Genomic DNA, 27684 nt, shown 5'->3' with positions numbered 1-27684 from the left:
TCATGGCGGCAGCTCTCCAGCCACAGCAGCTGTTACAGCAGAGGGAAAGTAGACACCGTTCAGACTGAGTAGACTACACACGTCCTGTAAACTCGTGTGCAGCGCCGAAGGATCACAAAGGTGTCGTACATCGTCAGATGTATTCGACAGCCGAAGGAGAAAGGCAGCTCTGGTAAACAGGCCGCACAGAGTGCCGTGGAAACGGGGGTCCATGAGGAGTGCCAGCCAGGCCGGTGTCAATGTCTCAGCTGATGAGAATAAATATTTGCATTAGTAACGCAGACAATTTTGAATATACCACAGCATGACACAAACCTCTTCTTATATTCATGCTAATGAGGTACCTGGATGGAGCTCTTTGCAGACTGCAAGGCTGTCTCGAACCTGTGCAGCGCTCTCCTCGGCCCATGCACTCAGCCTCTGCGCCACAGCAGAGGATTCAGAGGATTTTTCAGCCATGTGCAGCAGGTAAGGCAGCACATGTGCAGCCATCACAGAAGGCTCCGCAAACACGTTGGCATCATCCTGCTCGTACAGACTGGAGCACCTGAATGAGAGCGCAATAATAACAATTCAGCAACAATCAATCAAAGCTGCTCTGTTTGTTCAGGTGCATTGATTCAGTGAGCTAACAAACCCCGTCTCTGAAGCCTCTCTCAGCACAGATCTGAGGTCAGCCTGGGGAAGGTGACACAGCAGCACCTCCAGTGTGCCAGGAGTATCCCAGCACTCCTCCACAAGCAGATCCAGTAGAAGCGGCAAAGCCTGGTTAACCTGCATAAGATAGACGCTCCTTTGGCTTTCTCCTTTTCTCACATGGTGCAGCATGGACGTAAAACGGGCCGCTGTCATCCTCACTTGCTGGTTTTGGTCCTGCAGCAAGTAAAGGCCTGTGTTGATCGACCTAAACCAAGAAGGTTCAACATTTTTTCATTTCTGTTCATCAGAGAGGATCATTTGATTGACAACAGTATTTGAGTTCATTCACACCTGATCATGATGGCAGGCAAAGAGCTGTGGCTCATTAGAGGAACTCCAGCCACACACAGAGCTTCAGCACACGCCATCCTGAGCACCTCAGGCGCATCTGGGCATCGGTGGCATTCCAAGATGCTACACCAGCGCTGGAACGCGGATATCTTTAGACTGATTGACACAACAATAAGAAGGAAGTCAGAGCTGCAGGTAGAACTCTTCAAGTACAGTGTGTGACTACAGACACATAAGAATGAAACATGTAAAAACCTGGAGCCTGAAGCCTGGGAAAGCAGCAGACTAGCAGCATACAGAGCCTGGGAGAGAAACTCTGGGCCTCCTCGCTGGTCCTCCAAGTCCCCAAGCAACAAATCCAGACACTCAAGTAGAACTGGCTCCTCCAATGGGGCCGACTGAGGAAGCTTTTGGGGCAAAGTGGAATCGCCTACGGCCATCACTGCTACCAGGGCTGCGAGGAAGGTCCTGCGGTACTCCACACTGACGCTCAGCAATGCCTCCCTCAGGTTTGACTGGAGATGGAGAGGAATAGTCGAGTCCTTTTAATCTACTTGTCAAATGATCAATGTGCTTTTACATGCCAGGTATAGCCAGACTGGCTCGCACATCATACAAGAGATGTAAAATGTGACATCTGTTTTCAGCATCACTGCATATCACACTAGTGTAAAGAATGCTTTTTGTAAATTAACAGTTCGAGTCCAATATTTTAACTACAACTACAACATTGTTATAGTTCTTATCATGGGTATCTTAAAGAGAGTCAATCAAACACAGGATAGACATGGGAAGGCACAACTGAGTTGTCTAGGTAATGTAACATGATGATGACTTTATCTAAACCACCCTTATGAACAGCATATAATAAAAGCTTAGACACACCCTTTCTTATGTCAAAGGGAAAAACAATATGTCCGGCCAGATTTAAGATGGCATTGTATTTAAGCTTCCCCAATTTCCTCACATTGTGCTCTAAGAAGGTTGGTTTATTGAAACCTGTTAGACTGGTTTTTGAAAAAGTTGTTTTCTTCTTGCAGAAATCTACGGAGCAGATCCTATCTCACCTGCAGCACCTTCTGGATCACCTCTTTCAAGCCGGTCTGCTGCGAACCCCGCCCATCCACCACCCACATAACCAATGAGAGCCTCAGGTCAGGGCTTGATGCAGAGAAGTTGTCCCACATTTGACATGCACACTTAAGATCTGCACATAGAAATCTGATGGCTTGTTGATGGAAGGATGGCAACCCGACCTGCGGAGGTGACAGAAATAAAGCCTAAGAAAAAATATATGTTGGGGCATCCTGATAGCCTTGTGGTTAAAAGCCCCTGAAAGCATTTTTGGATCCTAAATGAATTCACCACTTTCTGCTAAAGTTGGAACTGATTATACGAAACACCCACAAGGTCACAATGAGATATTTTTTTTCTCTGAAGTACTTTATTATTCCACACAGGAAATTGTACTACATGAAGACGCCTTACGTTTTTGTTGTATCTTTGAGGCTATCTCCCCCCCCCAAGAAATCATGCTTTGGTGGACACGGCCCCTCCAACTCAGCTAATCAGCTTCATCGTCATACTCATGTCGATGTGGTTTCATCACAATTGATTGACAACATAAAGTGACAACATTTAATTGAAATGTTGCTAAATGCTGATTGGTGCACAGAAATAAAGTGTCAGAATGTGTGTCACTCACCTGAAGCCCCTGTTGAGGTGTCTGGAGGCCATGCCTGAGTGTGTAACTGAGCTTTGACAGGTAGGTCTCACAGCAGAGTCTTCTGAGTGAGTCTGCCACCCCGAGGTAGGCCGCTCTCACTAGGGGGCAGCGTTGAGCTTCAGTCACCAGCCACATGGAGGCGTCCACTCTGCTCAGCACCTCGCACAGGTCAGCTGAAGGGTCACTGGGTGTAGAAACACAGCAGGATTTCACAAGACGGCGTCAGCGAATGAATACAGCTCGCCTTTTAAAAGCCTGAATGTGTCTGATGATAGAACAAACAGCTCTTTTTAGTCTCACCTGACTGTGCAGAGAGCTCTCTTCAGGGTCGCTTTGATCTGCAGCAGCTGCCCGTGGAGCCGGTTGTGGCAGCAGCGCTCCTGTGGACCGGGCAGCTGAGCCGTCAGTGTGATGAGGATGGCCATGTAGTCTGAGGGGGGTGTCATAGCAACCAAAGCCTTCGAAGCCATCACCCTCACACTGTAAATGGGACTGGCTGACAGCTGGAGCAAAGGAGGCAGGAAGTCTGACAAAGTTCTGGGAGAGAAAACAGTCAAATGATATTTAGTGTGAAGATTCATAAATGTACACAAGGCCTTCCCCGCTGCTTTTATAAACACAGGATATAACGCTGACCTATTAAAAAGGAACATTTCAGCAGTTTGGGAAATTCACTTATTTGCGTTAAATGGCATGTCTGTCCGTAGGGAACACAATTTGCTAACTAATTAAAACGTTACACAGTATTTTGTTGCCGTTTGTTTGTTGTTTAATCGCTACAAAATAAATGTATTGTAAAAAGTGTCAAATCTGACAATTCACCATTTTACTGGGCTGAACTGGACCATTCCTTGGCTGGGAGCGATTACCAATTTTGTTTTGACGATCAAACGAGATGGGTGCGTTAATATAAGGGGATGGATTTAGTTACTTTTGGACCGAGCCAGGCTACTTGTTTGGAGTCCTCATGCTAGGCTAAGATAACCAGCTGCTGGTTCCAGCTACAGATGTATCGAAATATAAGAGTGATATTTATCTTCTCATAGCACTCATGGCAAGAAAGCAAATAACTGATGTATTTCCCAAAATGTCAAACTAGTGGTCCTCAGTCACACCATTAAGGTAAAATAAGGTCATTATAATCAAACACGAGAACAGCTTTCTTTTTAGCTTCTCCACGCAAGCAACTTATTGAATACACTAGTCGAACATTTGGTTGGAATAAAAACATACATTATCTCGGCCTGAATAAAAAACACTGCTGTAAAGAATGATCAAGAAGTAAACTGACTAAACTGTCAAGTGAGAAGTAAACAGTTCTCACTGTGTTGAGTCTTGGACACCAGGCTGAAGTTGAGCTAACAAAGTGAGGACAGGGAAGAGCGAGGGTTGGAGGTGAAGCTTGGCCTCATCCGGGGGACCCTGGAGGTCTTCAGCTGCCCCTCTCAGCTCGCCCAGGAGGAAGGGCTGAAGCGCAGGGTAGTGGAAGAAGAAGGCGAGGGGCGACATGCCGTGCGGGGTGGAGCCGCCCTCCTCACTGCTGGGCCGCTGGCCGAGCATTCGCGAGCACAGAGAACCTGGAAACAGATTATATTTACTGTAGTGTCAGGGGTATTAACAAATTTCCCCTTGGGGATTGATAAAGTATATATCTATCTATCTATCTATCTATCTATCTATTCAGAGCTGAACAAAACTGTGGATTCATTAAGTATTTTGATAATTGAGGAATTGTTTCAATCCTCAAGAACATAAAATTCAAGTATTTGCAAGATAGTAAACTGATTATCTGAATAAATAAAAACGGATTATTTGGATTTTGTAAATTACAATGGGCAGTTTATATTATGTTTTGGCATTTTATAGGATGAACGATTAACCAATTTATTGAGAAACTAATGGACAGATGAATCGATAAGCCCTAGCCCTAATGCAACCCTGTACATTATGAATATGAACTGAAAGTAATTGTTTCTGACTGTAAAGTTGCAGAGCGGCGTTCCTCATGGCCCAGCAGGGAGAACTGAGCAGTGTGAGTGACAGGATGGCTACAGCAGGAGCGAACTGAAGGACAGCTACAGCCAGACCAGAACCCCGAACCAGGGCCTGCAGAGTGTGAACCGCACACACCTGTAAGGGAAAGCACAACTATGTGACCGCATCTGTCGTCGTGGTTTTAAAAAGACTAGTATCCTCATTCTCGTTGCCGTGTCCACAAACCTGCGGCAGGTCCAGCGTTTGGTCCCAGTTCTCGGGCAGAGGGGTTTTGGCTGTCTCCAGTAAGGTTTGCATGCTGTGGGACAACAGTGGTCTGGCTTTACTGGCCTCCTCTGCTGACACAACACACAGGATGAGCATCGGCAGCCCTGCAGCCCGCCGGGTCACCGAGGTAGACCGAGGGGACCTCACAACCTGCAAGCCCTATAAAGAGACAGGAGAGAAAATTGATCTATAAGCCAGTACCGTAAAATTTGAGTTATAAGCCGCTACTTTTTTCCTCAACTTTAACCCGTGCACCTTAAATATTGGTGCGACTAATTTGTGAATTTTTCCGATTGTAAATTTAGCAGCAGTTGCAGAGACATGTTAGCTAGCGAGCTAGCTAGCACTAGCGAGCTAGCTAGCACTAGCTAGTGACTCAGTAGCAGCAGCAACAGCGGCTCATAAACCGCCGCGGCTTCTTTATGATTAAATACAACTTTGTTTGGGTTTTTAGTAGATGCGGCTAATAAAAGGGTGCGCATTATAACCCACAATTTACGGTAATCCAAGATCTCCATTTATTGAGGAGAAATACATTCAAGAATGTATGGCCACCCACTTGTTTCAGCATGTGGGCTGGTATATCACTAAGCTCTGGATCATTGCTGCTCAACAGAGAGGCACAGAACTTGGTGAAGCCTGGACAGCATCCCTCTACCGCCCCCTGGTGAAGAGAAATGTGTCTTTCAGAAAGGAACATGAGTTGAAGTGATTCAGACTTAACGCCTCCAAATGGATTTAAAAAAAAAACGTACCCAGTGACGGCATTTGAGAAGAATATTCTTGAACACTTTTGATGCTCTCGTTAGATCCTCTTTTGTAAGAAGGCACTTGCTGGGTTTGGATTCAGTGAGAATTTTCTCCACCAGAGAACCTAAAAGGTTTCCTACTTCCTGATAAGAAAACATGAAAGCAAGTCATTTTGAGAATAATTACACATGCAGGAAATATGATAAGCTGATAAATTATGTTTTTGCCATCTGCCTAAGTGTTGGGGTATCCAATTATGCATTTCAAATGGTGCATCTGGTTCCGTTTTACCTTGAGGGAGACCCAGAAACAAGTGAGAACAAGACTGTGCTCCTCAGTTAGCAGGACACACTCCTCCCCATCCCCTTGGCCTCCTCCACACTCTTGGGCTATAAGAAAGCTGATGGCGTTTCCCATATCACAAAAAGAAGGGGGGGCGTCTAAGAGAGGAGAGAGAGATTTACTGTGTGGTCAATCTGAAATGGAAATGTAATACTCTTTATTCCGCAGATCGCTGCATTACCCTTTTCAGTGGCACACACATCCCGCTCTCCATACAGCACACCCAGCAGCAGCAGAGACAAGTTCTCCAGCAGGACCAGCACCTCAACGGTCAGACTGTAGTCAAGTGTGTCATAGACACTGCTGGGGGCCTCAAGCAAACACCTCTGGAGGGCACTTAGAACACCTGGAACACAATGCAATGTAATTTAAAGAACTGAGCAACGATTCAGGGGCTCTAAAAGGAGGAGATCTAAACTCTCACCATGCATTGGCTTGGTTCTGGCAGCAAGCATCAGGTCAGCCTTGGCTGTCAGATAATGCTCCTCCAACTCCTTCACCAGGAATTTGACCATGCAGGAGGCCTTGGGGTCACTCCCACGGCTCACAGTAATGTTACTGTTCAACCTGCAGCCCTCAGGCTGGTCTTGTGATCTAGAAGTAGAACAACTGATTAACCCTCGCATCTGAAGCAGGTATCGTTCTGTATGAAGGTATGTAGGAGGCAAGGCTTACTTCTGAAGGAGGACCTTTATCATCAGTGCTCCCATCTGAGCCTCCTGCACCCGAGGACTGCACAGAAGCTGTCTGGTTCGCACAAGAAGCACTGCAGCGATGTCATCTGGAAAACTGTGTGGGAAAAACCTCAACAATAACCCAGCTGAGAGCTCCCGTATCTGTAAAAAAAAAAAAACTTCATCCATGCTCTATAGAATTCTTCAACGTCATTCTTCTTTGATTTGAACATTATAAAAACTATACCTCATTTGTAGAATCTTCTAAACAGCTGATGAGGATCAGCTGTTTTGTCCTGCAGACAAAATCCCACTGTCCTCTTTGTTTGGCGCAGTTAATAAGAGACCCCATATTCACTGCAGAAAGGATTTCACAGAGCTCATTTACATTTCAAGCCAAAATAATATAAAACAATAATAAGTTAACATTTGACAGGAATTATGCATACTAGCACCATAAAGTAGTATAAAGAAAAATGTGCTTTCTTGTCCATTTTCCAATCTTTACCTGGAGGTTGTCCCTTCCTTTTGTCTGGGCTCCAGGTGTCCGTGCAGGTCTCTAGCACTGCGGAAAGCAACAGCAACGCGGTCTTCTTCCTCTGATAACTGTGTCCTGGTGCCAGATAGCTGTATGGAAGTTGACCCAACCAGTCTACAAAACCTACGACATACACAAAGGTTTTGATGAACAGAAAATAGACCAAAGAATAAAAAGGTTTCCTGAAACAAAGACAAACGATGCAACAAAGGCAGATCAAATTAGGCTGGATGCAAAGTGGTCTGATCTGTTAACCGTCTCCTAATATGACTTGTAATTTGAGTGAGCATTTGGAAGGAATATAGGAATGTATACCTTTAGTTGAAACATTCAGTATAGACATAGTAAGCTAAAAAGAAACCACAAATACAGCATGATAAAGCTATACCTATCTGTGCAGTAAAGCAGTTCATGTTTGTGAATATAAAAACAGCAGCTGTCAGGTATCTCACCTATTCCCTGCTCCAGTACATCCTGTGCCCTCTTTGAGTGGATGGCTTCTCTTTTCTTTTCGCCTTTCTGTCCTCTGACATGTGCCAAGCAACCGTCTCTAATACGAACCAGAAACCGCTTCACTCCAGCCTGAAAATGTTGGCGAAAAGGTGCAGACTCACAGTTTAGGTTCTGAGGAATGAACACTCTCATTATGGACATCTCCTCTGTGGTTGGAGTGTCTTTGGTCTTTGGGCTGCAGCAGAGGAGGTTTAGAGCAGCGAGGCGGACTTTGTCTTCTGCAGATCCTAGAGCTAGCTGGAGGGTTTCAAGGGTCGAGCTGCCCTGCAGAGCCCAGGGAGAGCCTCCAGTCACGGCTCGATAGGAGCTCACGATGCAGGCCCAGGCGTGGAGGTGGCCAGGGGAGGATGGGTCCAGAGAGGCCAGCAGAGGATCCACCGCAGAGGGGAAGACTTGAAAGGTGTAGGGTAATAAGTGATTTGAGCTGTTGTTTTGTAGAAGAGCCACATCAGACGTCAGCGCCTCATGAAGGACGGACCGCCAACGCCTCGCCCACCGATTGGCCAGATCCAGCTCAGTGTGTGAAGCGTCGCACAGCTCTCGCCGCTGCTGCTGGATCAGACACTTGTAAAGCTCCGATGCCCACGGTGAAAGGTGATTGGTCGACCAGCACTTCAGGAGATGATTGTGTATTTCAGCATATTGATCTAGCACCTGTTGGATGAAAGAAATGTTAAGATGCCATCAGCACGTCATGATAGCATTATTAACATGGTAATAACCCGTAATCCTCACCATGTCAGTACCCAGATATGGCAGCAGGGCACAAAGGCGATGATATTTGGCTTTGGCTTCCCACGGTAGTTTGATTATTCGCTGAAGTAGAGTGGAATAAAGAGTCTTCTTTGTGTCACAAAACTGCTCACAGTCCATCTTATAGAGGTCCAGCAGGAGACAAAAAGCGCTGCGCACAAACTCTGACACACCTTCCACCTGTCGACGCACAGCAAGGCAGACATCAATGAAGGATCCTGGCAGTAATACGTCTCTACGGTCCGCTGTGGGACATGGCTGAGAGCATGGTTGTTACTGTGGTATATTTCTAATCAATAGAAAAGTACTTGGTTGTTGAACGATATAGGACTTGTGAACACTTTACTTTTTTTCCAATTTTGTATTTGCAATGATAGAATGTTGTTAATTTGACTCACTGGGCTTTCTGCGTTGGTCCAGATAATGTGAATGAGCTGTTGCTGCAGGCTGCTATTGTCGGGCAGAAGGCGAACGCCCGTCATCTTCAAGATGTCAGCCAGACATTCTTTAACTTTCTTCAGCCACCGTGCTAATGCTGCAACAACGTGTCATATTTGAGCAGGTGATCTTGCTATTCAAGCACATGAATAAATAAGCTGCACATTAGTCACCTTCAAACGCAAAACCGTGGCAATCCAGCTTCTCCTCGCACAAAGCATAGACCAGAGGAAACAAACCTTTCAGCAGGAAACACATCTGAAAAGAGGGAAATGATGGATTTGGTCATGAAAGCAAGCACACCAAAAGTAAAGCATGTTTTTGTCCTGAGCATTTTCTAGATGTACTTGTGGGGCATCCGCATGTGAACTGAGCAGGATGCTACGTCGACAGCAGGTCAAGAGGCCCCTGCTCACAGCCAGCCTGTCCACGCCGTCCTTCCCTGTAGCGCAGCACTGCACCTGGAGAGCACCAACAGTCAGCAGCCAGGGCTCTGAGAAATGTCAGAAATGAAAGCTATTCTGTCAGGCATTCAAACTCAGCTGTATAGTTTGTAGTGGACATAGCTTTTTATGTTTTTTCCTGGATGTATTAAACAAATAAATGGGATACCAAGATGTCAATTTTAATTTGACCCACATGTGCACTTATCTGGGTCCAAATCCAAAATGGGATTTGCTCATGCTATTCGTCCAGCCGTGTTGGCGGTTACCTACCTAAGTGAGAGACCTGAAGCAGATTCCAGGCAGCAGTTTCTGCAGCTCTGCTCTCTGCTGCAGTGTTGATCAGCATGGCCACAGCAGTGCCTGCCAAAAGACAAGTGTCCCGGTTGCAGCACTGCAAGACAGGGCACACTGACTGTTAAGACGAAGCAAAAGGTAAGAACTGAAAAGGTATATTATCCTTTGAATAAGTGACTCTGAACTGGTGAATTGATAAGAAACCTGTCCAAGTATAATGTCCATAAGAGCCTGGAGGATCTTCTGCACTGTTGGGTCGCTGTGCTCCTTTGTCCACACTCGAGGAGCAACTTCACTGGGCAATAGCTGGAATATTTGCAAACACACCTGCAGAGATCACAGTTCTCATGTCAGTAATAAAAATCACGCAACCAGTCTATGATTAATGCAATGGACGAATTCATGAAGCACACTGCTCTTCATGTACCTTGACGGCAATGTAACACAGCGGCCCATCTCTCAGGGATTCTTGTTGCAATACAACCAGGAATAACTCTGACACTTTCTTCAGCAAAGAGAGGAAAGACTCCCGCCACACCTCACGACCAACAGTGCTGTCTTCCAGGAACATACAGGCTAAAAAGAGTTGTTTTTTAAGGAGGATAAAAATACATTGATGAAAACTTAACTATAACATAGTAACTTTATCTTGCACCAACCTCTCTGCAGATCCTCAAAAGACAATACCTGAAAAGAAGTTGAGGTAAAAGTTATCTACAGTGCCTTTATGCAAATATATGACAAACACAAGTCAAGTGAGAGCTCTGTACCTGGTCAGTATGAGCTATGGAGTGCAAACAGTGATGGATTTCTCGAAAAACCAATTGGTGGTGCACCTTTGCCAAATGCTGCAACATCTGTGAAGCAAATATGAAGTTACAATGAGACTCATTGTTTCAAGCGTTGCACTGTGGACAGACATAGTATAGGGCTGACCTGATCCACTTTACGACAGGCTGTGGAGATGTTGGCCATCTGCAGCTGCATGGAGATGAGGAGTCTGACGAGAAGCAGGAGGTGACTCTCCTCTAAAACATGAAGCTGAGCCTCTGAAATCTGTCTCAGCAGCTGGATAGCCTCCTCTAAACAGCGCTCCTTACATCGTTTCCCAGTACTCCTGTTTATGTAAGCGTAGTCATTCAGTCATCACACCTTGTAAAAATCGTGATCAAACATGCTGAGGTTATTTGTACCAACCTGGAGGATTCAGACAGTTTATCAAGAAAGAGTCTGAGTGTTTGGCTGACATTTCCAGGTGCTTGATCCTCGGTGATCACACAGTTTTGCAGACTTGTCAGCAGGTCTTTAAACGACATACTTGTTTTATTAACTCCACTGTACCTCAGACAGCACGCTGGCACTCCAGTCACGTGACAAAACTCTTGTTCTACTATTCTGAGGCCAGTGGACATCGTAGAATTACTGCAATATGCTGCCACCTAGAGGCAGACTGGTAGTTTAAAATAAATAATATCCAGCGTTATATATCTCGGCAGAGGGTATTCACTTTTTTTTCAGTAGTTGAATCAGATCATAAAAACATATTAGGATAATCACTTTCTGTTATGAGACACAATCTAGCAGCCATTGTTCGGCATTGCTTTGGTGCTATGACTCCCCGCACCTTTTATATAATTATCGTAATTGTTGAGAGGAGCACTGACATGTAAAGTTGTCAAAATCTAATCGAAAAAATGACTCCAACATGACGAATTGGACCAGTAAGCTGTTTTCTTGTGTGCACAGTATTTAAAGGATATTCTGTTTATTCTAACCTGTGCATGACTGTAGTTATATGCAGCTACCACTCCAGACCAGATGGGGTCGCTGCGGTGCAGCTACATATGCGTTTGTTTCGCCTGTTTCCCAGAAGAAGAACTTTCCTGGGCGGTGATTGGTTTACAATCCGTGTTGCCAAGACATCGCTCAGAGTTTACGAGTAACAGCGATGTCGACTTTATAATCTGACTTTACCAAATGGCTAACGTGGCTCATATATTCATTTCAAGTCAATTTACCCGTGTTTTACTCTTCATTTCCTTGGCTCGCACTCAAAACATTATTGGTAAGACCTCACTATATATAGTGTTATATATATATATATATATATATATATATATATATATATATATATATCTATATCTAGATACAAAACGCTATACGCTCAATTAATTCATATTTACATAAGAACAGCTAACGTTAACGAAACCTAGCTAACGATAAATAACTAGAAGAAGATAATGTATAACGTTAGTTTAATTACATGATTGAAGCTAGTACGTGAAGCAGTTCATAGAAATGTTACCGTGTATTTGAACAGTTTTCCAGCCGTCACGTGTCACTGCTACTGGACCAACTATCACTGCCTTGTTGCTCGGACACACGTCGGACATATCTCTGAATCTGAGGACAGTGTCTCCATCCAACACAACAGGTGACATTGAACACTTCCTCGTGCTCTCCCTTCTCTTGGGACCCGTTTTCTAGGAGATTGCCATGTTTATTTGATTTTTTTTTAAATGAAATCAGTGGTATTTGTAAATCATAATCAGAAACGGTTTATTGCCAAGTACGTTTGCAAGTACAAGGAATTTGGTGAGTGAAAATATACACAGTACGTTAAAACAAGTCTGTTCTTAAAGTGTCATGTATATATCGAAGTAAAGAGTTGAGCGGGGACGTGTAAATGTATGTCGTTGTCCTGGGAATGTAAGACTCCAGGTCAGTGGGGGTTCCAGGCTGTCCATGTGGCGTGAGGTCTTGGTCCTAAAGGACGCAGCCTCCTTGCCAGAGGGAAGGGACTTGAACAGTTTGTGTCCAGGGTGAGAGCGGTCGGCTACAATCTTACTTGCATGATGTTCAGCTCCCACTTGAGGTCCTGGGTTATGGTGGAGCCCAGGAAGCGGAAGGACTCCACAGCGTTGATGGGGGCAGGTGGAGCTGCGTTCTTCCAGAAATCCACAACCATCTCCACTGTCTTTAGAGTGTTGAGCTCTAAGTTGTTTAGTCCGCACCAGTTTACCAGATGGTCAACCACCCACCTGTAGGCGGACTCATGCCCACCAGAGATGAGTCCAATGAGGGCGGTGTCATCTGCAAACTTCAGGACCCTCACGTACTGGTGACTGGAGGTGAAGCTGTTTGTGTACAAGGAGAAGAGGGAGAAGGGGCAAGAACTCCACCTTTCAGGATATTAAGTTACATATTATGTTGCCAGAGTGTATACCATTCTCCACTTTAGTGGCTCACAAAAACTAGAAGGATGGCAACGATGTATTATGTTCTGTCTTTTTTGCACAGATTAGGTGATTGGTTATGGTTTGTTTTCTTTTGCAGGACGCATTAGTTCTCCATCATGTGAAGGTAATGTAACACAGTGGGTGCTCACAACGGAGCAGGTGGGAAAGGTGAGAAAAAGTCAATCTTACAGTAAACATTTCCAATATATTTACAGATATTGAAATACTGCTTGAGTAAGGTGCAGTTTGACAGGGTTGAATCTAAAATGAATTTAATAGAGCTGATATTGTGAGTGAACATACATTTTTGTAATGTTTCATGTGGTGCCCCAGAATGCAGTTCGGGTTCAGCTGAGACTGGAAAGAAATCTGCGCTTGTGTGGCGAGAATGAGACCGACTCTGACTGCTGTCCAAAGCCACTGTGTGTCCTGGAGACCCTTCAGGTGTCTGCCTGTGTGAGTGGCACACCTCAGGCATCACTGCTGATCCAGGCCAAGATTTACGCCTTGTTGCTTCCTGCGAATGCTGGATCTGGTGATTCAAATTAAACTGATCTCATTAATAATGGACGTTCACACTAAGGATGTAAGCACCGAGAGAGTTCCACTTTTCTAATAGATATAAATCTCTTTTCCATTTTAGATAATAATAAAACGGTCATTCCAAACCAAGTGTACCAACCCCTGGGCTCTTGTCCCTGTGACCTCACATTCAGAGCATGTGATGTACGCTGCTGCTGTGACAAGGTATTTACATCTTGAACATACTTTCTTTTCACAGGAGAACAGTGCATTTTAGACAAATGTATTTCCTTCTGTATTAATCAGCAATGACCAATTTGTCTTCCACTCTAACAGGACTGTTCTATTGAGGATTTGAAGCTGTTTGTTTCCCACTGTCTCCCTGGGCTCTTTGGTGGACAGGTCTCTCCTGCTCCAGATTATCACTGCTCGGTGCAGTCCTCTGAAAACTCCCCAGATTGGTTTCCCTTTTTATGTGTACATTCTCCACCTGAAAACAACCCTTACCTTGGGCTATTTTACCAGGGAAAGAAAATGTGAGAAATAATTGAATATATGTTTGATTTCTTATTGTTTGATTAATTTATATATTTCTGTGTCATGTTTTATTTATTGATTTTTTTTTTTTTTGCCCTTCAACTTGTGTAGCACATCTAAACCTGGCCCATCCTTCCAAAGCCCTGTTTTGTCAGCTCCACTGCCAGTGAGTGCTTATATTCAAGGAAGTCCCATTTTCTCATTAAGTGACCAGTACTTTACTATTCCACAGGTTAGTTGTGTGTATGTTGTTTTTTTGTAATTATTTTTGTAAATATATTTTGTATTTTATGTGTTGCAAAAGCTGTAAGTACTGATGCCTTTATATTTCTGTTCCACAGAAGGTGCTCGGGCAGTGTGTGAACAGTGCTCCTGTAGCATTTTTGAAAAATGTCAAAGTCAAGTGTGTAACTGTGCTACACTCCTGTCCAACTGGATTTCCCTTGCAGACGCTAACAACAGATTTGAGTTCTAAAGTGAAGAATGGTCAAGGGGGTTGGTATTACCTGCTAAACATACTGGAACAATTTATTGATACATTCTGCAGCTCTTTGAATACATGTGCCTTCAATTATTTTCATTTTTTTATGTATTCCAGGTGATGTTGTAGTGGATGTAATTGATGAAGTGGCCATTGACATGAGTCAATTTATTTCAAGCACAGATGCCACTTCAGGTACAGAGATAACAACATATTACTACTAAAACACCCTAAACTGACAGTTAACCTCAATATTGGAACTTGTTTATATTTCTCTGAAGATGAGGGGCTGGTATGTGAGAACGTGACCTTAGCACTGGATTACAAATTCTACTGGAAAGGAAATGGCATTACAAGTATCACACTGACTCGCATCGTTGGGGCGATCACTTTAAATAGAAGTGGTAAGTGGCCTTTTAAGATTCAAGAGATTCAAAATATTTGTATTGACATATACATAACAGACAGTTACTCCGTACAATGAAAAGCTTATTTTGATAGGTCCTCTTACACACAGAATTACGATAAATTTAAGGTAAAAAAAATTAGAATTAGGATTAAGAATACAAAAAAACATTGCTATAAATGCTAATTGTAAAAGAAAATATATAAAATAACAGTATTGCACAATCAGTTTCACTGAGTGTATACAGTGCACTATGCATTACTACAAATATATCAAGTACGGTACTTGTGACATGAGGTCACAGCAGCAGCCATCACGCTTGTCCAGGATTTGGCTGAGATATTTTTGATATTGTTGAGGCTAATTTCTGCTTTTTTGTCTCCTGAACAGTGACGTTAACTACAAGGTATTCTGCCGTGTTTCTAAATGGAGAGTTAATGGGTGAACCCAACTCAGGGAACCCAGGTGAGAGCAAGAGAAAACACTCGGTCCTGAGAATTGTGGAAGTGAACGATTTTGTAGGAAATGTTTCACAGTGCCTGTTCCAGTGGGTAACACACAAACACTTTAAATGACAGGTTATCAGGTGGGAAGGCCTGTTATTGCTGGAACTCTGGACCTTTTAGACAATAATACAGGCTCAGTACAGAGGACGCCAATCAATGTTTGGAAACCAGGTAAAACCCATTAGTAAGACATGTTGTCGACTATTGGCTCACTGCATTTAGTGTAACAATGAATGATGTATATTTTAATCAAAATAAATTGACTAAAAGTGAAAATAATTGTCTGATGTGGCTAACAGTGAGTGATGGACTTTGTTCCACTGCTGAGATGAAACCAGTTCTGTTTGGGGAGAATTCAACATCGGGATGTCTGCTTCCTGTCAGCCGACAGAATCTGACTCAGTGTGATCTCCTGAGGTCAGTAGCTCAGCATGAGATTATATTTGATGCCTCGATGGGTATTTGTGTTGAAGTCAAATATAATGTATTTTCCTTTTTAGAGAGGCTGTTACTGCTCTCCAGGCTGCTTTGATTACAGCCACATATGTGGCAACGAGTGGAAATCCAAATCCTCTAACAATGACAGACTGGGTGAACATAAGCTGTAAGTAGAAGCCAAGAAACAATTTATTTGTGTGATGAGACATTTGTTTCTTTGTTTTCTTTATTTTTGTGATACATTATTACTAATACTTCTTATTTACGTTCTAACTACATGTTACACAAACCTATATATTCCAGTTGTGACACTGAACTCAAGCACAACTATGGAAAACACCACCAGTTCCTGCCATGGGGTTCCATCCCACCAGCATATCCATGTTTGGAGTCGTATCACTGGCATGGTACAAGACATACCTCAAAGGGATATCCGTGTTTTGCAAGTCAGGTGTGTATATACTCCTCAAAATGCACAGTGCACATTGCATTATCACTGCAGTCGTTAATCATTTTAGGTCACCGTGTGTCGTCATTTCCATTAGTATTAGAAGTCAATGTGAATCATGGATTATATTTTGGCCTTTTGTAGCTTCACCCTGTCCCCCTGGGCACTGGATTGTGGAGGAGGGGATGTCTCTCCATGTATGGACCCATTGGAGACTAAGTTGTTTCCCATCACCTCCTCGGTCACTTTTTCTGACATTCCCATCCACACAGGACCACCAAAAACCAGGTAAGATGGACCTTTCTGAAGAGACTTGTTAACTTGAGACCAAAAAATATGTAATCTATCTAAGTGAATGTATCTATGAGCTGCCTTGCTGATTGTAACCTTGAGTGTGATGTTGTTGTTTTTTTACTCTAGGTTTCAGGTCAACTTCACAGAGTATGACTGTAACAGGAACGATGTGTGTTGGCCTGAGCTTGCCTTTCCCATGACAAAGTATTACACAGGTGGGCATTTATCATATAGTTAATTTGTCCAGTGTTTATTTGTGTCTTGTAGTTTATCAGTAACTAAAATGGAACTACAGCTCTAAAGCATTTCTGCGAGAATCACTGCTTACGTAGGAAAATATATCCTGACAGTGCCGTTACTGACTTACTTCCCCTGTTATCCTCCCCAGGTGAGCCATATTCTCAGTCATTGGCTAAAGGCCTCATCTTAGTTTTCTTCTTCATCAGTGCCTCGATTCTTGGGACTCCATGGAGACAGATCCGACAGGCATGGACCTAGTGCCGCTCTCTAAAACCTTGGAAGAGTGAGAGGCTAAACAAGAGGATATTTAAATGTCCCTGAACTGTAAATACCCCTTTTTACATCAGACACTTTATATAGTGATGTAGTTTTTACATGTTTATGATATATTTGTAGAATGTAAATAGTTGTATTGGTGCATCATTTTGTAATAAAAATATTTTTTTTCAATTTTAGACTCAATTCCTCATACTTTCGATCACAACATTATCAACACTGAATTGTGCTATTAGTTTATCTACCTGTAATAATATAAAGGTTTAGTCCTGCAGAGTAACAGAAACATATTTACAGAATAATACAACATTGTGTCGTTGATGACAACTAACATCACCCCTGAGAGGATTATACCCTAATTTAAAGTATTCCAGATAATTGTGCAGCATGTTTTATACACCAGTACAGTACACGGGACCATGAAGACTTTTTTTTTTATATCATTAATCCTGTGCAGACTAGTAGGCCTATTTAGCGCTGACGGTTTACTTCTGTAAATCAATATATCAATCACGAACAGTATTAAAAGTGGATACAATGTTTCCTGCATTTCTTTACTTTCGCCTTCAGACTGTGTTGAGGGCCCCAAGCCTCTTTGCGAGGGAATGTGTAGTGCGCAGACTCCAGGGGACGGCGGTGATTGGTCAAAGGTTCAGCCACTGCTGTGAAACTGTGGAAGTTGTGTTCAACAGTTAGACAAGTGACGTGGAGTACTATGGATATGACAAGCGAACATCTGCGACACACTTCAGACGAGTCGTGACTGCATGGTGCATATATGTTACGTCAGCGGTCCTAATACCGGTTGAGTCACTATTTCACATTCAACTTAGTCGAAACAAGTTTTTGGTCCAGAAGTTAAAGACACTGCGCTCACCGGCGGCTACGTTAGCCCGTTAGCTAGCAGGAGCAGCCTCCGCGGTGTCGTTAACGTTACGTATCTCCAGTCAGCGTTATGCAAGTCAAGCATTGTCTCGCCTCCGGAGCTAAGACGGTTAAAGCACGGACGAGGACTTGACTAATCGCCCTTGACGTGTTACAATTTACAGAAACCGCATGAGTTAGCCTGCTACCATTAGCCCGTGAGCTCCGCGTTAGCAGGGAGGTTAAACGAGCTGTCAAAATGAGCTCTCTGCTCCGCGGGGAAGAGATGTGCCTGGCCCAACTGTTTCTACAGTCTGGCTCAGCCTACGACTGCATCAGTGAACTCGGAGAACTGGGACTCGTGGAGTTCAGAGACGTAAGTCCCGTAAAAGACTTTACACAATATTGTAGAATATCTCCTGAAACAAAGTCATGTCTCACTTTGAAACTCACTGCTGAGTTTGTAAGCATTGAAAGCACGTTTCCTCTTTGTGTCATTGAATTATTCTTCATATAAAAGTATGTGGCCACTTCTTCTTGCAACGCACAGAAGGAAGTCATAGCTATCCTATTTACTGCCACAATGATTACTCGATTAGTTGTCAACTATTAGATGTATCGTCAACTATATTGATAGTCAATTCATCAGTTTGACCAGAAATTGATTAATGAAGAAAATAATCCACAATGACAATAATCCTTAGTTTCAGTCCTAATCCTATTAATCATAGATATTGTAAAATAAAATGCTTCTGTAAAGAGGTTTGTACAGTTACTTTCTGTATGATTTATGATGGTTAGACCTGCAGGTATTTGCGTGTTTCCCACTGTATCAATGATAAGAGGGAATGAGGAGGATTGGTAATCGTGCATTGCTTGACTTAAAATGTTTCTTGAACCTGTTTCAGCTCAATCCCAGTGTTAACGCATTCCAGCGGAAACATGTCAATGAGATAAAGAAATGTGAAGAGATGGAGAGGATCCTTGGTAAGGATATATTGATCTTTGATATACAGTTGACCAGTAAGGTGTATATTCATTGAGGTGTAGTTGTAGTCAAGGCAGGACATCAAATAATGTTTCCCCAGACAGGATTAAGACAAAGCTGTGATAGGACTGAAGACGCAAAGCCAACGGCCAAATCACCACAATAGAAAGTCGAGCCAGTAACCCTACAGTCATGAGAAATGTCAGCTGGTTTTAGACGAATGACATGCCAGCCTTAATTAACTACACTAACTAAATGATTAGATTAGGAGGAGAGAATAACCCACTGTCATACTTTGCTTTAGAGCCAGTGTTTCTTCAAAGGCTGGCCATGGTATTTGGAGGCTCTGAAAAAAAGGTTTGACTTTTTGTGTCTTAGAAAGTTTGCCATTTATTTTGAACAGGATACCTTCTGAGGGAAGTCAAGAAAGCAGACATTTCACTGCCAGAAGGAGACGTGAACCCAGTGGCTCCTTTACCCAAGCATGTCATGGCTATAATGGTTAGTTAATTTCTCATGTAGCATAATTTATATACATTTTATCTGTTGTATTTTACATGATGATTGCAGTTTTCTTGGAAAGCTTTTAAATGAGTGTTGCGTTAATGCAACTGCAACAAAAATAATATAGTGGAGTACTTTCTCTATGTAGAACATTGCATTTTACTTTATTCTGCTCTAGTCTGTGTAAAATAGGTAAATTTCACCCACAATGTATTTTTAAAACATATATTTTTTATTATAAATACTATTATCGCTGTAATGCCCATTATCACTGGGTGTTTCTGTTCACAGGAGCAGCTGCAGAGGCTCGAGGTAGAGCTAGGAGAAGTCACCAGGAATAAAGAGAAGCTGCAGAGAAATCTGCTGGAGCTGACAGAGTACACACACATGCTGCGCATCAGCCGCAACTTTGTACAGAAAACATCGGAGGTTAGTATGTCATTCTAAAATTTTAGCTGGATTCTTTACACCCACATAACCATCTTTTTTTATTAAAGACCAAACACATCTTTTATGATATGGTAATTATAATTTGGTTTTTGATTTTCTTCTTTACCCTTCTGGCATCTTCTCTTTACTTTCAGCAAGAGCCCCTTCAAGTGCAATATGAGGAATTTCCCTTTCTTGAAAAAGACACGATGATGGACTACAGCAGCATGCAGAGGCTCGGCGCCAAACTTGGGTGAGGGTCGACATTATGCTGGCCATATCAGCATTACTTACAGTTATTTACAGTTGAGAGTAGGCACTAGGTCTGTCACGGAGGAAAAAGAAAATTGGTTCCACAGCTAATGCTTCAAATTTAAAGAAAGTTTAAACTGAGGCAAGTAGCAAACCGCTTATATTTGTTCACTTGAACACAAGGTGACATCAGCAATGTAAGATTGTTCAGGTCATAGCAAAGCTACAGCCCCTGTGACGTGAGCCAGATTGCCCACATCCGAACGTCGGTGAAGTTGTTGACCATACGAATGCCCACCATCTCATCATTCTCTCGAATGTATTTACCCAGATAACCATTGGGGTTTAAATATATGTGTGAACATGTTAGTGTAAGCAAGAGTTCATAATAAAATGGTCTTGGGGAACAATAATATTTAATCATATTTAAAAGAATCTTCTTTTAGAGTTTAGAAATATATTATCAAAAGCAATACAAAACATGTTTTAATTTTAAAAGGATTTATTGAGGCTGTTGTGGTTTTATTGTGATAACATTATTGTGACATTATAACGTTAAATTTAAGGTTCATGTGCCGTAGTAGGCACATATGTGAGGCTGTTTGTGAATGCCCTTCTCATTCTCTTGCAGTTTCATTTCTGGGCTTATTAAGAGGACAAAAATTGAGGCCTTTGAGCGAATGCTTTGGAGAGTATGTAAAGGCTACACTATCCTCAGCTATGCTGAGGTCGAAGAGTATTTGGAAGATCCTGATACGGTAGGTTTTTCAAAGCTAACTTTGCCCACAATTTGTGGCTGGGATGGATATTGTCTTTTAACATCCTTTGGGGTCTTTGCAGCTCTTCACCATTATCACTGATGCCGATTATTTTTCAGAGATGTGAAAGCCTCTATATGGGGTGACTTGTAAACTACCTGCCCATAACTTTGTATATTTCAGAGAAACCATAGTGTGAACAGTCTGCTTGTAAAATCTTACTTAATATTTAGAAAAACAGCAGAGGGACTCGCAGGCATTAACATGCATAGGCGGCGTGCATTTGACAACGGTAACAATAGCAGTACTATAAAGTGGTATTGCAAACATGTACACAATTTGAGTTGCAATGGGGCTGTTCCATCACTGGAAAACCTACTATGTGTCCAAATTGATCCTTCCCTTTTTATTATTGATTGAGCATCTGGGTCTTATTATTGATATACAACACTTCCTCTGCAGGGTGACCCGACCAAAAGTGTTGTGTTCTTGATCTCTTACTGGGGAGACCAAATTGGTCAGAAAGTGAAGAAGATCTGTGACTGGTATTTATTCCACAATGCTTTGTCTCATTGTTGCTCTTTTAATGGCAGAAAGGGGCTTATCCCCGTTTTTCAAGTGTTGTTTACTTGTTGTGAATAACATACTTTCTCCCTCCATAGCTACCACTGTCACTTGTACCCCTATCCCAGTAGCAACGAGGAGAGGAATGATGTTGTGGAAGGACTAAGAACTCGCATTCAGGACCTGCACACAGTATGTCTATTGTCTAGTATCAATTATGTAGATGTTTAATCATTGACAGGATAAGGTTTCTGTTTGGCTTACACTATATGTGTTTGCTATCATCTTCGCTAAAATATAAACTAGTTTATTTTCTTGGTGATGGGGTTTCAGAGAAAAATTGTTTTTCAGTGAAATTTAGTACAACTATTCAGGATTCCTCATTTGAACCAGTATTTTATGGTCGAAGTTAAAGATGGCTGATCTAATTTCCAAAAGATTAACACAAATGTCTGTGAGCCAGTCTTGACTGTTATAGGGCCAATTGAGTGAATCATTTGTTGGTTTTCATCCACTGTGACTGAAAAATAGAATTGCACTCACCCCCTGTAGCACATGATCAACATGAGACCTCAGCTGAAAGTATTTTTTTTCCAACCCCTCCCTGCTTCTGACTGTTTCCCCACTCTTTTCAAAGTCACACACAAAGCACTCACACATTCTTCTAACATGTACATGTTTATTTATCTGTTTTGTTCAATGTTTAATACATAATCATATGCATTTTTTTTATGTCACGGTTTGTAAACTTTCCTTTTTTCTTTGAAAGTTTGAAGATTTATTTGATATGATGTACTGTACTCAGAGCCCTGTTTATCTCTAACCTTGTGTAGGTACTTCATAGGACAGAGGACTACCTGAAACAGGTCTTGATTAAGGCCTCAGAATCTGTCTACACCTGGGTCATCCAGGTCAAGAAGATGAAGGCCATCTACTATATATTGAATCTTTGTAGTTTTGATGTTACCAACAAGTGTCTGATCGCTGAGGTTTGGTGTCCTGTCAACGATATTCCCACTCTGCGGAGAGCCCTAGAAGAAGGATCGGTGAGGAAACTTTAACTTGGCTTTCTTTTTCTGTTTATATAACCAAGGTAGTTGCTTCATGAACTGGAATATTGTTATCATAAAAGCAATTGCTGAAATGAGGCATTGCTTTTATTTTTCCCTCTTGAGTTTGAATAAATGGTAGGGTACTGAATGGTCACTAGTCATTCTGTTGCAGGCTGCATAGGACATTTGGGATAAAAAAAAAATATTCTACTGATTACGTTATGCCAAAAATGTTGAACCACAAAGAGTTATTATATCTTTTTCTTTTTTTTGTTTATTTATTTGACTTCTTGAAATGCTAATTAAATTGTTTCAATACATTATGATGTAATTTGACATTGATATTTCAGAGACAAAGCGGCGCGACGGTCCCCTCTTTTGTCAATCGTATCCCCACCAATGACACTCCCCCCACCCTGATAAGGACCAACAAATTCACCTCTGGCTTCCAGAACATTGTGGACGCTTATGGAGTGTGCAATTACAGAGAGGTTAACCCTGGTGAGTGGGATCCTTTGGTTTCTGTGATTTTATTTTTTCAAAGATATAACAGGAATGTGTTGCAGAACAGCCTTCGAAGAAAAACTGAAAATGTAAGATCCCTTTATTTTGATTTTGTAATACTCCCTCTTTACTTTTATTTTGCACAATAAAATACAAAAATAAACAAACATAACAGAGATAAATTAAAATCTCAGTGCAGGAAGAGACAAAAAGCAAACTGGGCTTATTTGAGGCCTCGTCCTAATAATATCATTTTTAAATTTACAAAATTGCAAACATCTCTTGTTTGTAGAGACGAGAGACTCTATAGGGGCAGCTGTAGCTCATGGGGATGAGTGGTCGTCCTGCAACCACAAGGTAGCCGGCTCGATCCTCAGTCTCCCCATAGTTCGCGTGTCCCTGTGCAAGACACTGAACGCCTCACTAGGGCCAACCCACTGCTCCCTAAAACACAAAGGATGGGTCAAATGCAGAGAATACATTTCCCCACTGTGGGACTAATAAGGGATTAAACCTAATTAACGTTGGTTTTGGGTCGAGTTAATGCTAAATTCGGATGTCCTGTTGTCTTTATGTCCTCAATATTTAATTTTGTTACAGTTTATAAAATATGTTTTCAATTCACGTATCTCAATATTTTTTTTCTTCTCATTTGCAGCTCCTTTCACAATCATCACTTTCCCCTTCCTGTTTGCTGTGATGTTTGGAGATCTGGGTCATGGTGTTATTATGGCTGCGTTTGCTCTCTGGATGGTGCTGTACGAGAACAACCGCAAACTTAAAAACACCAGGAATGAGGTGAGTGATTACTCCATAGCAAATTTTCACCTAATACTCATTTGTGTGTTGTGTGAAAGTGAGTGATTTGATGTATATTTGCAGATCTGGAACACATTCTTTGAGGGGCGTTACATCATCCTGATGATGGGCCTGTTCTCTATCTACACTGGCCTCATATACAATGACTGTTTCTCAAAGTCCCTCAACATCTTTGGTTCTGGATGGAATGTGACGGCCATGTTCAAAGCCGGGGTGTGGAAGTGAGTACTTCATGGCGAAGGAATCACGTAAACAATGTAATATGTTTGAAGATAAAGAGATGAGATGGTGATTGTGGATTTTTTTCAAGACGATCTACATTTAAAACACTGGTGTTTGTTTGTGTCCTGTAAGGGATGCTGATCTCCGTGGGAACCGGTTACTCACTCTGGATCCAAATGTTACGGGAGTTTTCATTGGACCATACCCTCTGGGAATTGACCCGGTGAGTAGAGTATGTCGGTGGCTTTTCATCATGAAAGACATGGCTTCTGTTTTTGCTGTTGTACAGGTTTAAACCAGTCTTATGTTATGTAAACCTTCTGATCCAGCATTTGACATTATGACACGTTCTGGCAGATTAAAAGGTAGCCTACGTCAGCAAAATGTGCCGGTGGCGAAATGAGACATGGCAGAGCAAGTCAAAAAAGAAAACTAAGGACCTGTTCACACTACTATGTCTACACTGATCGTCCACACTACGCCAGAGTTTTAAAGCACCGAAAACAGAGGAGTTTGGAAAAACTCCGGAAGACGGATACGTTTGAAAACTCCGGGGTTATGTCCTGGTGTGGACGAGAGTAAGCGGAGAAGTTTGGAAACAATGACGTAGACACCCGCGTTCACTACTTGATTGTATCTCAGCAGTCACGACGTGTCCTTCCCGATTTCTTCACGCCCCTATCACATGATTCTGAAACAAAACTAAGTTTTAAAACAAAAATGTGTTATGCACCACCCGCCATGACAAATTTCCTTGTATGTGAAACATACTTGGCAGTAAACGGTTCGATAAACGATTAGTGTGGATGTAGCCTGAAACTGCACATGATATGTCACTTGTCCTGCTGATTGTTGTGGAAGGGAATGTGTGTTTGGTTGGGTTGTGTTTGCAAGTGGAAAAAATGTAAATATAGTGTTTGAAAACCAACTAATTTACTAAGAGTTGAGACCAAATGCGTCGGAAGAGATGTCAACACCAAAGACTGGCTACGAAGGCAGGAGTGCAACCATGTGTGAAAAACCCTGTTGAGAGAGAATATTAGTAAAGTTGCTGAGTTTGATAACATCCCAGGTCATGTACTAAAAACATGTACCATGTGACAGCCATCATTGTTTGCTTTGCTTTGCAAAACGGGTTCTCCAGCACATTTAAAAACAACATCCCAGCCAGCCTGGACCCTCACCAGTTTGCCTACAAAGCCCACAGATTCACTGTCCACCACTCTGTGTCACTCATCTTGAAAACAACAACACCGACATCTGAATGTTGATTTCAGCTCAAGATTCAACACGATCTCCCCCATCAAATAGTTTGGTAAACTTATCATTCTGAGCTTGAGGGCTGCAGTCTGCAACTGGTTATTAGACTTCCTCACAAACAGGTAGTTCAGAGTGGCAGCCACACCTCTTCAACTCTAGTGTTGAACACCATGAGCACCCCGGAGCTGTGTGTTCTGCCTCCTCCTGTCGACGTTGTGCACACCCGACTGCAACCCCCGACATGAAGAGAACCTTGTTGTGAAGTTTGCAGATGACACTACCGTCATTAGCCAGATTACAAACAACAATGAGACTTCATGTTGTGAGGAATTCAACAATCTTACAAAGTGGGGCTCAGAGAAAAAAAACAGCTGTTCAGCTGTGGCAAAACCAATGTTGTTGTTTTTTTATTTTATTTTTATTTAAAAAAAACTAATAATTGTATAATTTATATTGTCTTTCCTTTGCACAGATTTGGAATTTGGCATCCAACCGCCTTACATTTCTGAATTCCTATAAAATGAAGATGTCAGTGATATTGGGCATCATACACATGAGCTTCGGGGTCATCCTCAGCACTTATAATCACTTGTAAGTACTCACTTGTCTATGATCTTGTGATTCCCTGAGGGTTGGATGTTACAGTTTTGAATAGCCTACTTTATTTTTATATACCAAAACAGGCACTTTCGGAAGAAGCACAACCTGTACTTGGTATTTCTCCCTGAGCTTCTGTTCCTGCTGTGCCTGTTTGGCTACCTGGTGTTCATGATCTTCTACAAGTGGCTGGTCTTCACTGCTAAGGACTCCAGACACGCTCCAAGCATCCTCATCCACTTCATAAACATGTTCTTCATGCAGGGTGATGCCGCGCAGCCCCTCTATCCAGGGCAGGTGAGAAGCTAATGTAAAGGACTCGGTAGGTAGAGTGGGTCATCCTTTTACCAAAGGTTGGTTGTTTGATCCCTGGCTCCTCCTGTAAAAGTCTCAGGATCAGACACTGAACTCAACATTACTCCCTGGGTGCTTCACAGCAGCCTAAAAATTGCTTCTAAAAATGCGTAGGAATTAAATGCTGAGGTCAAGAGTGCAGCACGCACGTTCGTGACAATTGAAATATACTTGTGTGCCTGTTGGTACTGCACAGATTACGTTTACTACATAAATACACATCAGATGTCACTGAGACGGACCATAACAATGCATGCAATGTTGTCTTGATTCTTCCAGACTGGCCTGCAGGTATTTCTGCTGGTCATTGCGCTGCTCTCCGTGCCTGTCTTACTCCTGGGGAAACCTATCTACCTTTATTGGCTTCGCAATGGAAGCCACCGCCTAGGAATGTACAGGGTGAGGATTTGAAATGTCAGTCTGTTTGCATACTGAGTGAAATATTTTTCCAAATATTTGTTTCCTGATATTGGACAGAATTGTCGACTTCTTACAATCTGTTTTGGTGGAGTGGGCGGAGTCAAAGTTCTGGACCCAGGTATAAATGTTTGACTCTGACTGTAACATACACAAATGTGAGTAGTTTCTCTGTGTGTGTTCTCAGGGATATGAGCGTGTGCGGCGTAACAGTGAAGAGGAGCTCTGCCTAATGAGGGCTAATGACATGGAGGAGGGCAGCAGTCACAGTGATCTCTCCACCAGTGGGGAGCGCCAGACAGAGGAGGTCAGCACAGCAAAACACCTGGATAGTTGTCCATTAATATTAAACTTCCAGCAACCATTGTTGTATTTCACTAGTTTACGACTGTGATTCTGAGTTTTGTTTTGTTGTTGTTGTGATAGTTTGACTTTGCAGATGAGTTCCTGCATCAGGCCATCCACACAATAGAGTATTGCTTGGGTTGCGTCTCCAACACAGCCTCTTACCTCAGGCTCTGGGCTCTGAGCCTGGCACATGCCCGTGAGTATGATGGTTTGCAGTACAACAAACAAGTACTTTGTTTCTCCTTCAAACCTATACAAGTACACACTGACCCCATAGTGAGTGTACACAATTATTGATAACTCAAGTAGCTTTAGACTGTTTTCATTTTTTTTTAGACAGCAGAGGGGGAAGATGTTGTAAGAATGGACACAGTTCACATTGCAGCCTGATTATGTTTCTTTTGTGAATGTGTATTCCTATTCCAAGTTCCCTAAATGAATGGTGCACATGCTCTTTTCTGTGCGTTCACAGAGCTATCGGAGGTGCTTTGGGCCATGGTGATGCGAGTAGGACTACGAATGGACACCAGTCTCGGGGTTTTATTCCTGGTGCCTGTGTTTGGTCTGTTTGCTGTTCTCACTGTTTCCATCCTCCTAGTGATGGAGGGTCTGTCTGCATTCCTTCATGCTCTCCGGCTG

General features: G+C 42.5%; 3 protein-coding genes across 3 annotated transcripts in view; 2 read left to right on the top strand and 1 right to left on the bottom strand.

Moving 5' to 3' along the window:
* LOC306740234 (tRNA (32-2'-O)-methyltransferase regulator THADA) lies at positions 1–11138 on the bottom strand (the record flags this gene model as incomplete). Its single annotated transcript, XM_079222334.1, has 31 exons — positions 1–248; positions 345–547; positions 638–904; positions 991–1124; positions 1236–1505; positions 2058–2246; positions 2696–2900; positions 3017–3253; positions 4041–4293; positions 4696–4846; positions 4937–5137; positions 5538–5642; positions 5734–5871; positions 6020–6168; positions 6252–6416; positions 6495–6664; positions 6746–6906; positions 6992–7101; positions 7253–7405; positions 7735–8449; positions 8531–8728; positions 8947–9083; positions 9160–9244; positions 9334–9479; positions 9703–9823; positions 9931–10053; positions 10154–10302; positions 10386–10413; positions 10497–10583; positions 10663–10843; positions 11068–11138. The coding sequence occupies 31 exons, from the start codon at positions 11136–11138 to the stop codon at positions 1–3; spliced, it is 5550 nt and encodes a 1849-aa protein (XP_079078460.1).
* A 293-nt stretch (positions 11139–11431) lies between these two features.
* Positions 11432–17250, top strand: tctn2 (tectonic family member 2; the record flags this gene model as incomplete). The annotated part of the gene is made up of 18 exons (XM_079222333.1): positions 11432–11447; positions 12047–12160; positions 13063–13133; positions 13299–13500; positions 13609–13712; positions 13824–14023; positions 14136–14256; positions 14366–14519; positions 14623–14700; positions 14787–14909; positions 15302–15376; positions 15490–15588; positions 15717–15834; positions 15918–16021; positions 16159–16306; positions 16448–16591; positions 16724–16812; positions 16986–17250. 18 exons carry the CDS (start codon positions 11432–11434, stop codon positions 17093–17095), a joined length of 2070 nt encoding a protein of 689 aa, XP_079078459.1. The 3' UTR covers positions 17096–17250.
* A 986-nt stretch (positions 17251–18236) lies between these two features.
* The window catches only part of atp6v0a2b (ATPase H+ transporting V0 subunit a2b), a gene marked incomplete at its 5' end in the record, with an annotated part of 11108 nt that continues 1660 nt past the window's right edge, over positions 18237–27684 (top strand). Inside the window, 19 exons of the mRNA XM_079221738.1 lie at positions 18237–18353; positions 18886–18964; positions 19369–19466; positions 19761–19898; positions 20054–20151; positions 20782–20908; positions 21371–21453; positions 21571–21664; positions 22306–22518; positions 22875–23025; positions 23687–23826; positions 23911–24068; positions 24202–24292; positions 25802–25920; positions 26013–26223; positions 26560–26679; positions 26885–27004; positions 27124–27241; positions 27518–27684. The exon at positions 27518–27684 is cut by the window's right edge and continues 5 nt beyond it. Coding sequence (XP_079077864.1) covers positions 18237–18353; positions 18886–18964; positions 19369–19466; positions 19761–19898; positions 20054–20151; positions 20782–20908; positions 21371–21453; positions 21571–21664; positions 22306–22518; positions 22875–23025; positions 23687–23826; positions 23911–24068; positions 24202–24292; positions 25802–25920; positions 26013–26223; positions 26560–26679; positions 26885–27004; positions 27124–27241; positions 27518–27684 — 2442 coding nt within the window. The remainder of the gene's footprint in view (positions 18354–18885; positions 18965–19368; positions 19467–19760; positions 19899–20053; positions 20152–20781; positions 20909–21370; positions 21454–21570; positions 21665–22305; positions 22519–22874; positions 23026–23686; positions 23827–23910; positions 24069–24201; positions 24293–25801; positions 25921–26012; positions 26224–26559; positions 26680–26884; positions 27005–27123; positions 27242–27517) is intronic.

The sequence above is a fragment of the Taurulus bubalis genome (assembly GCF_910589615.1).
Source record: "Taurulus bubalis genome assembly, chromosome: 8".
Classification (NCBI taxonomy): domain Eukaryota; kingdom Metazoa; phylum Chordata; class Actinopteri; order Perciformes; family Cottidae; genus Taurulus; species Taurulus bubalis.
Note: the sequence above shows the minus strand (reverse complement) of the source record. Positions and strands in the feature narration are given on the sequence as shown.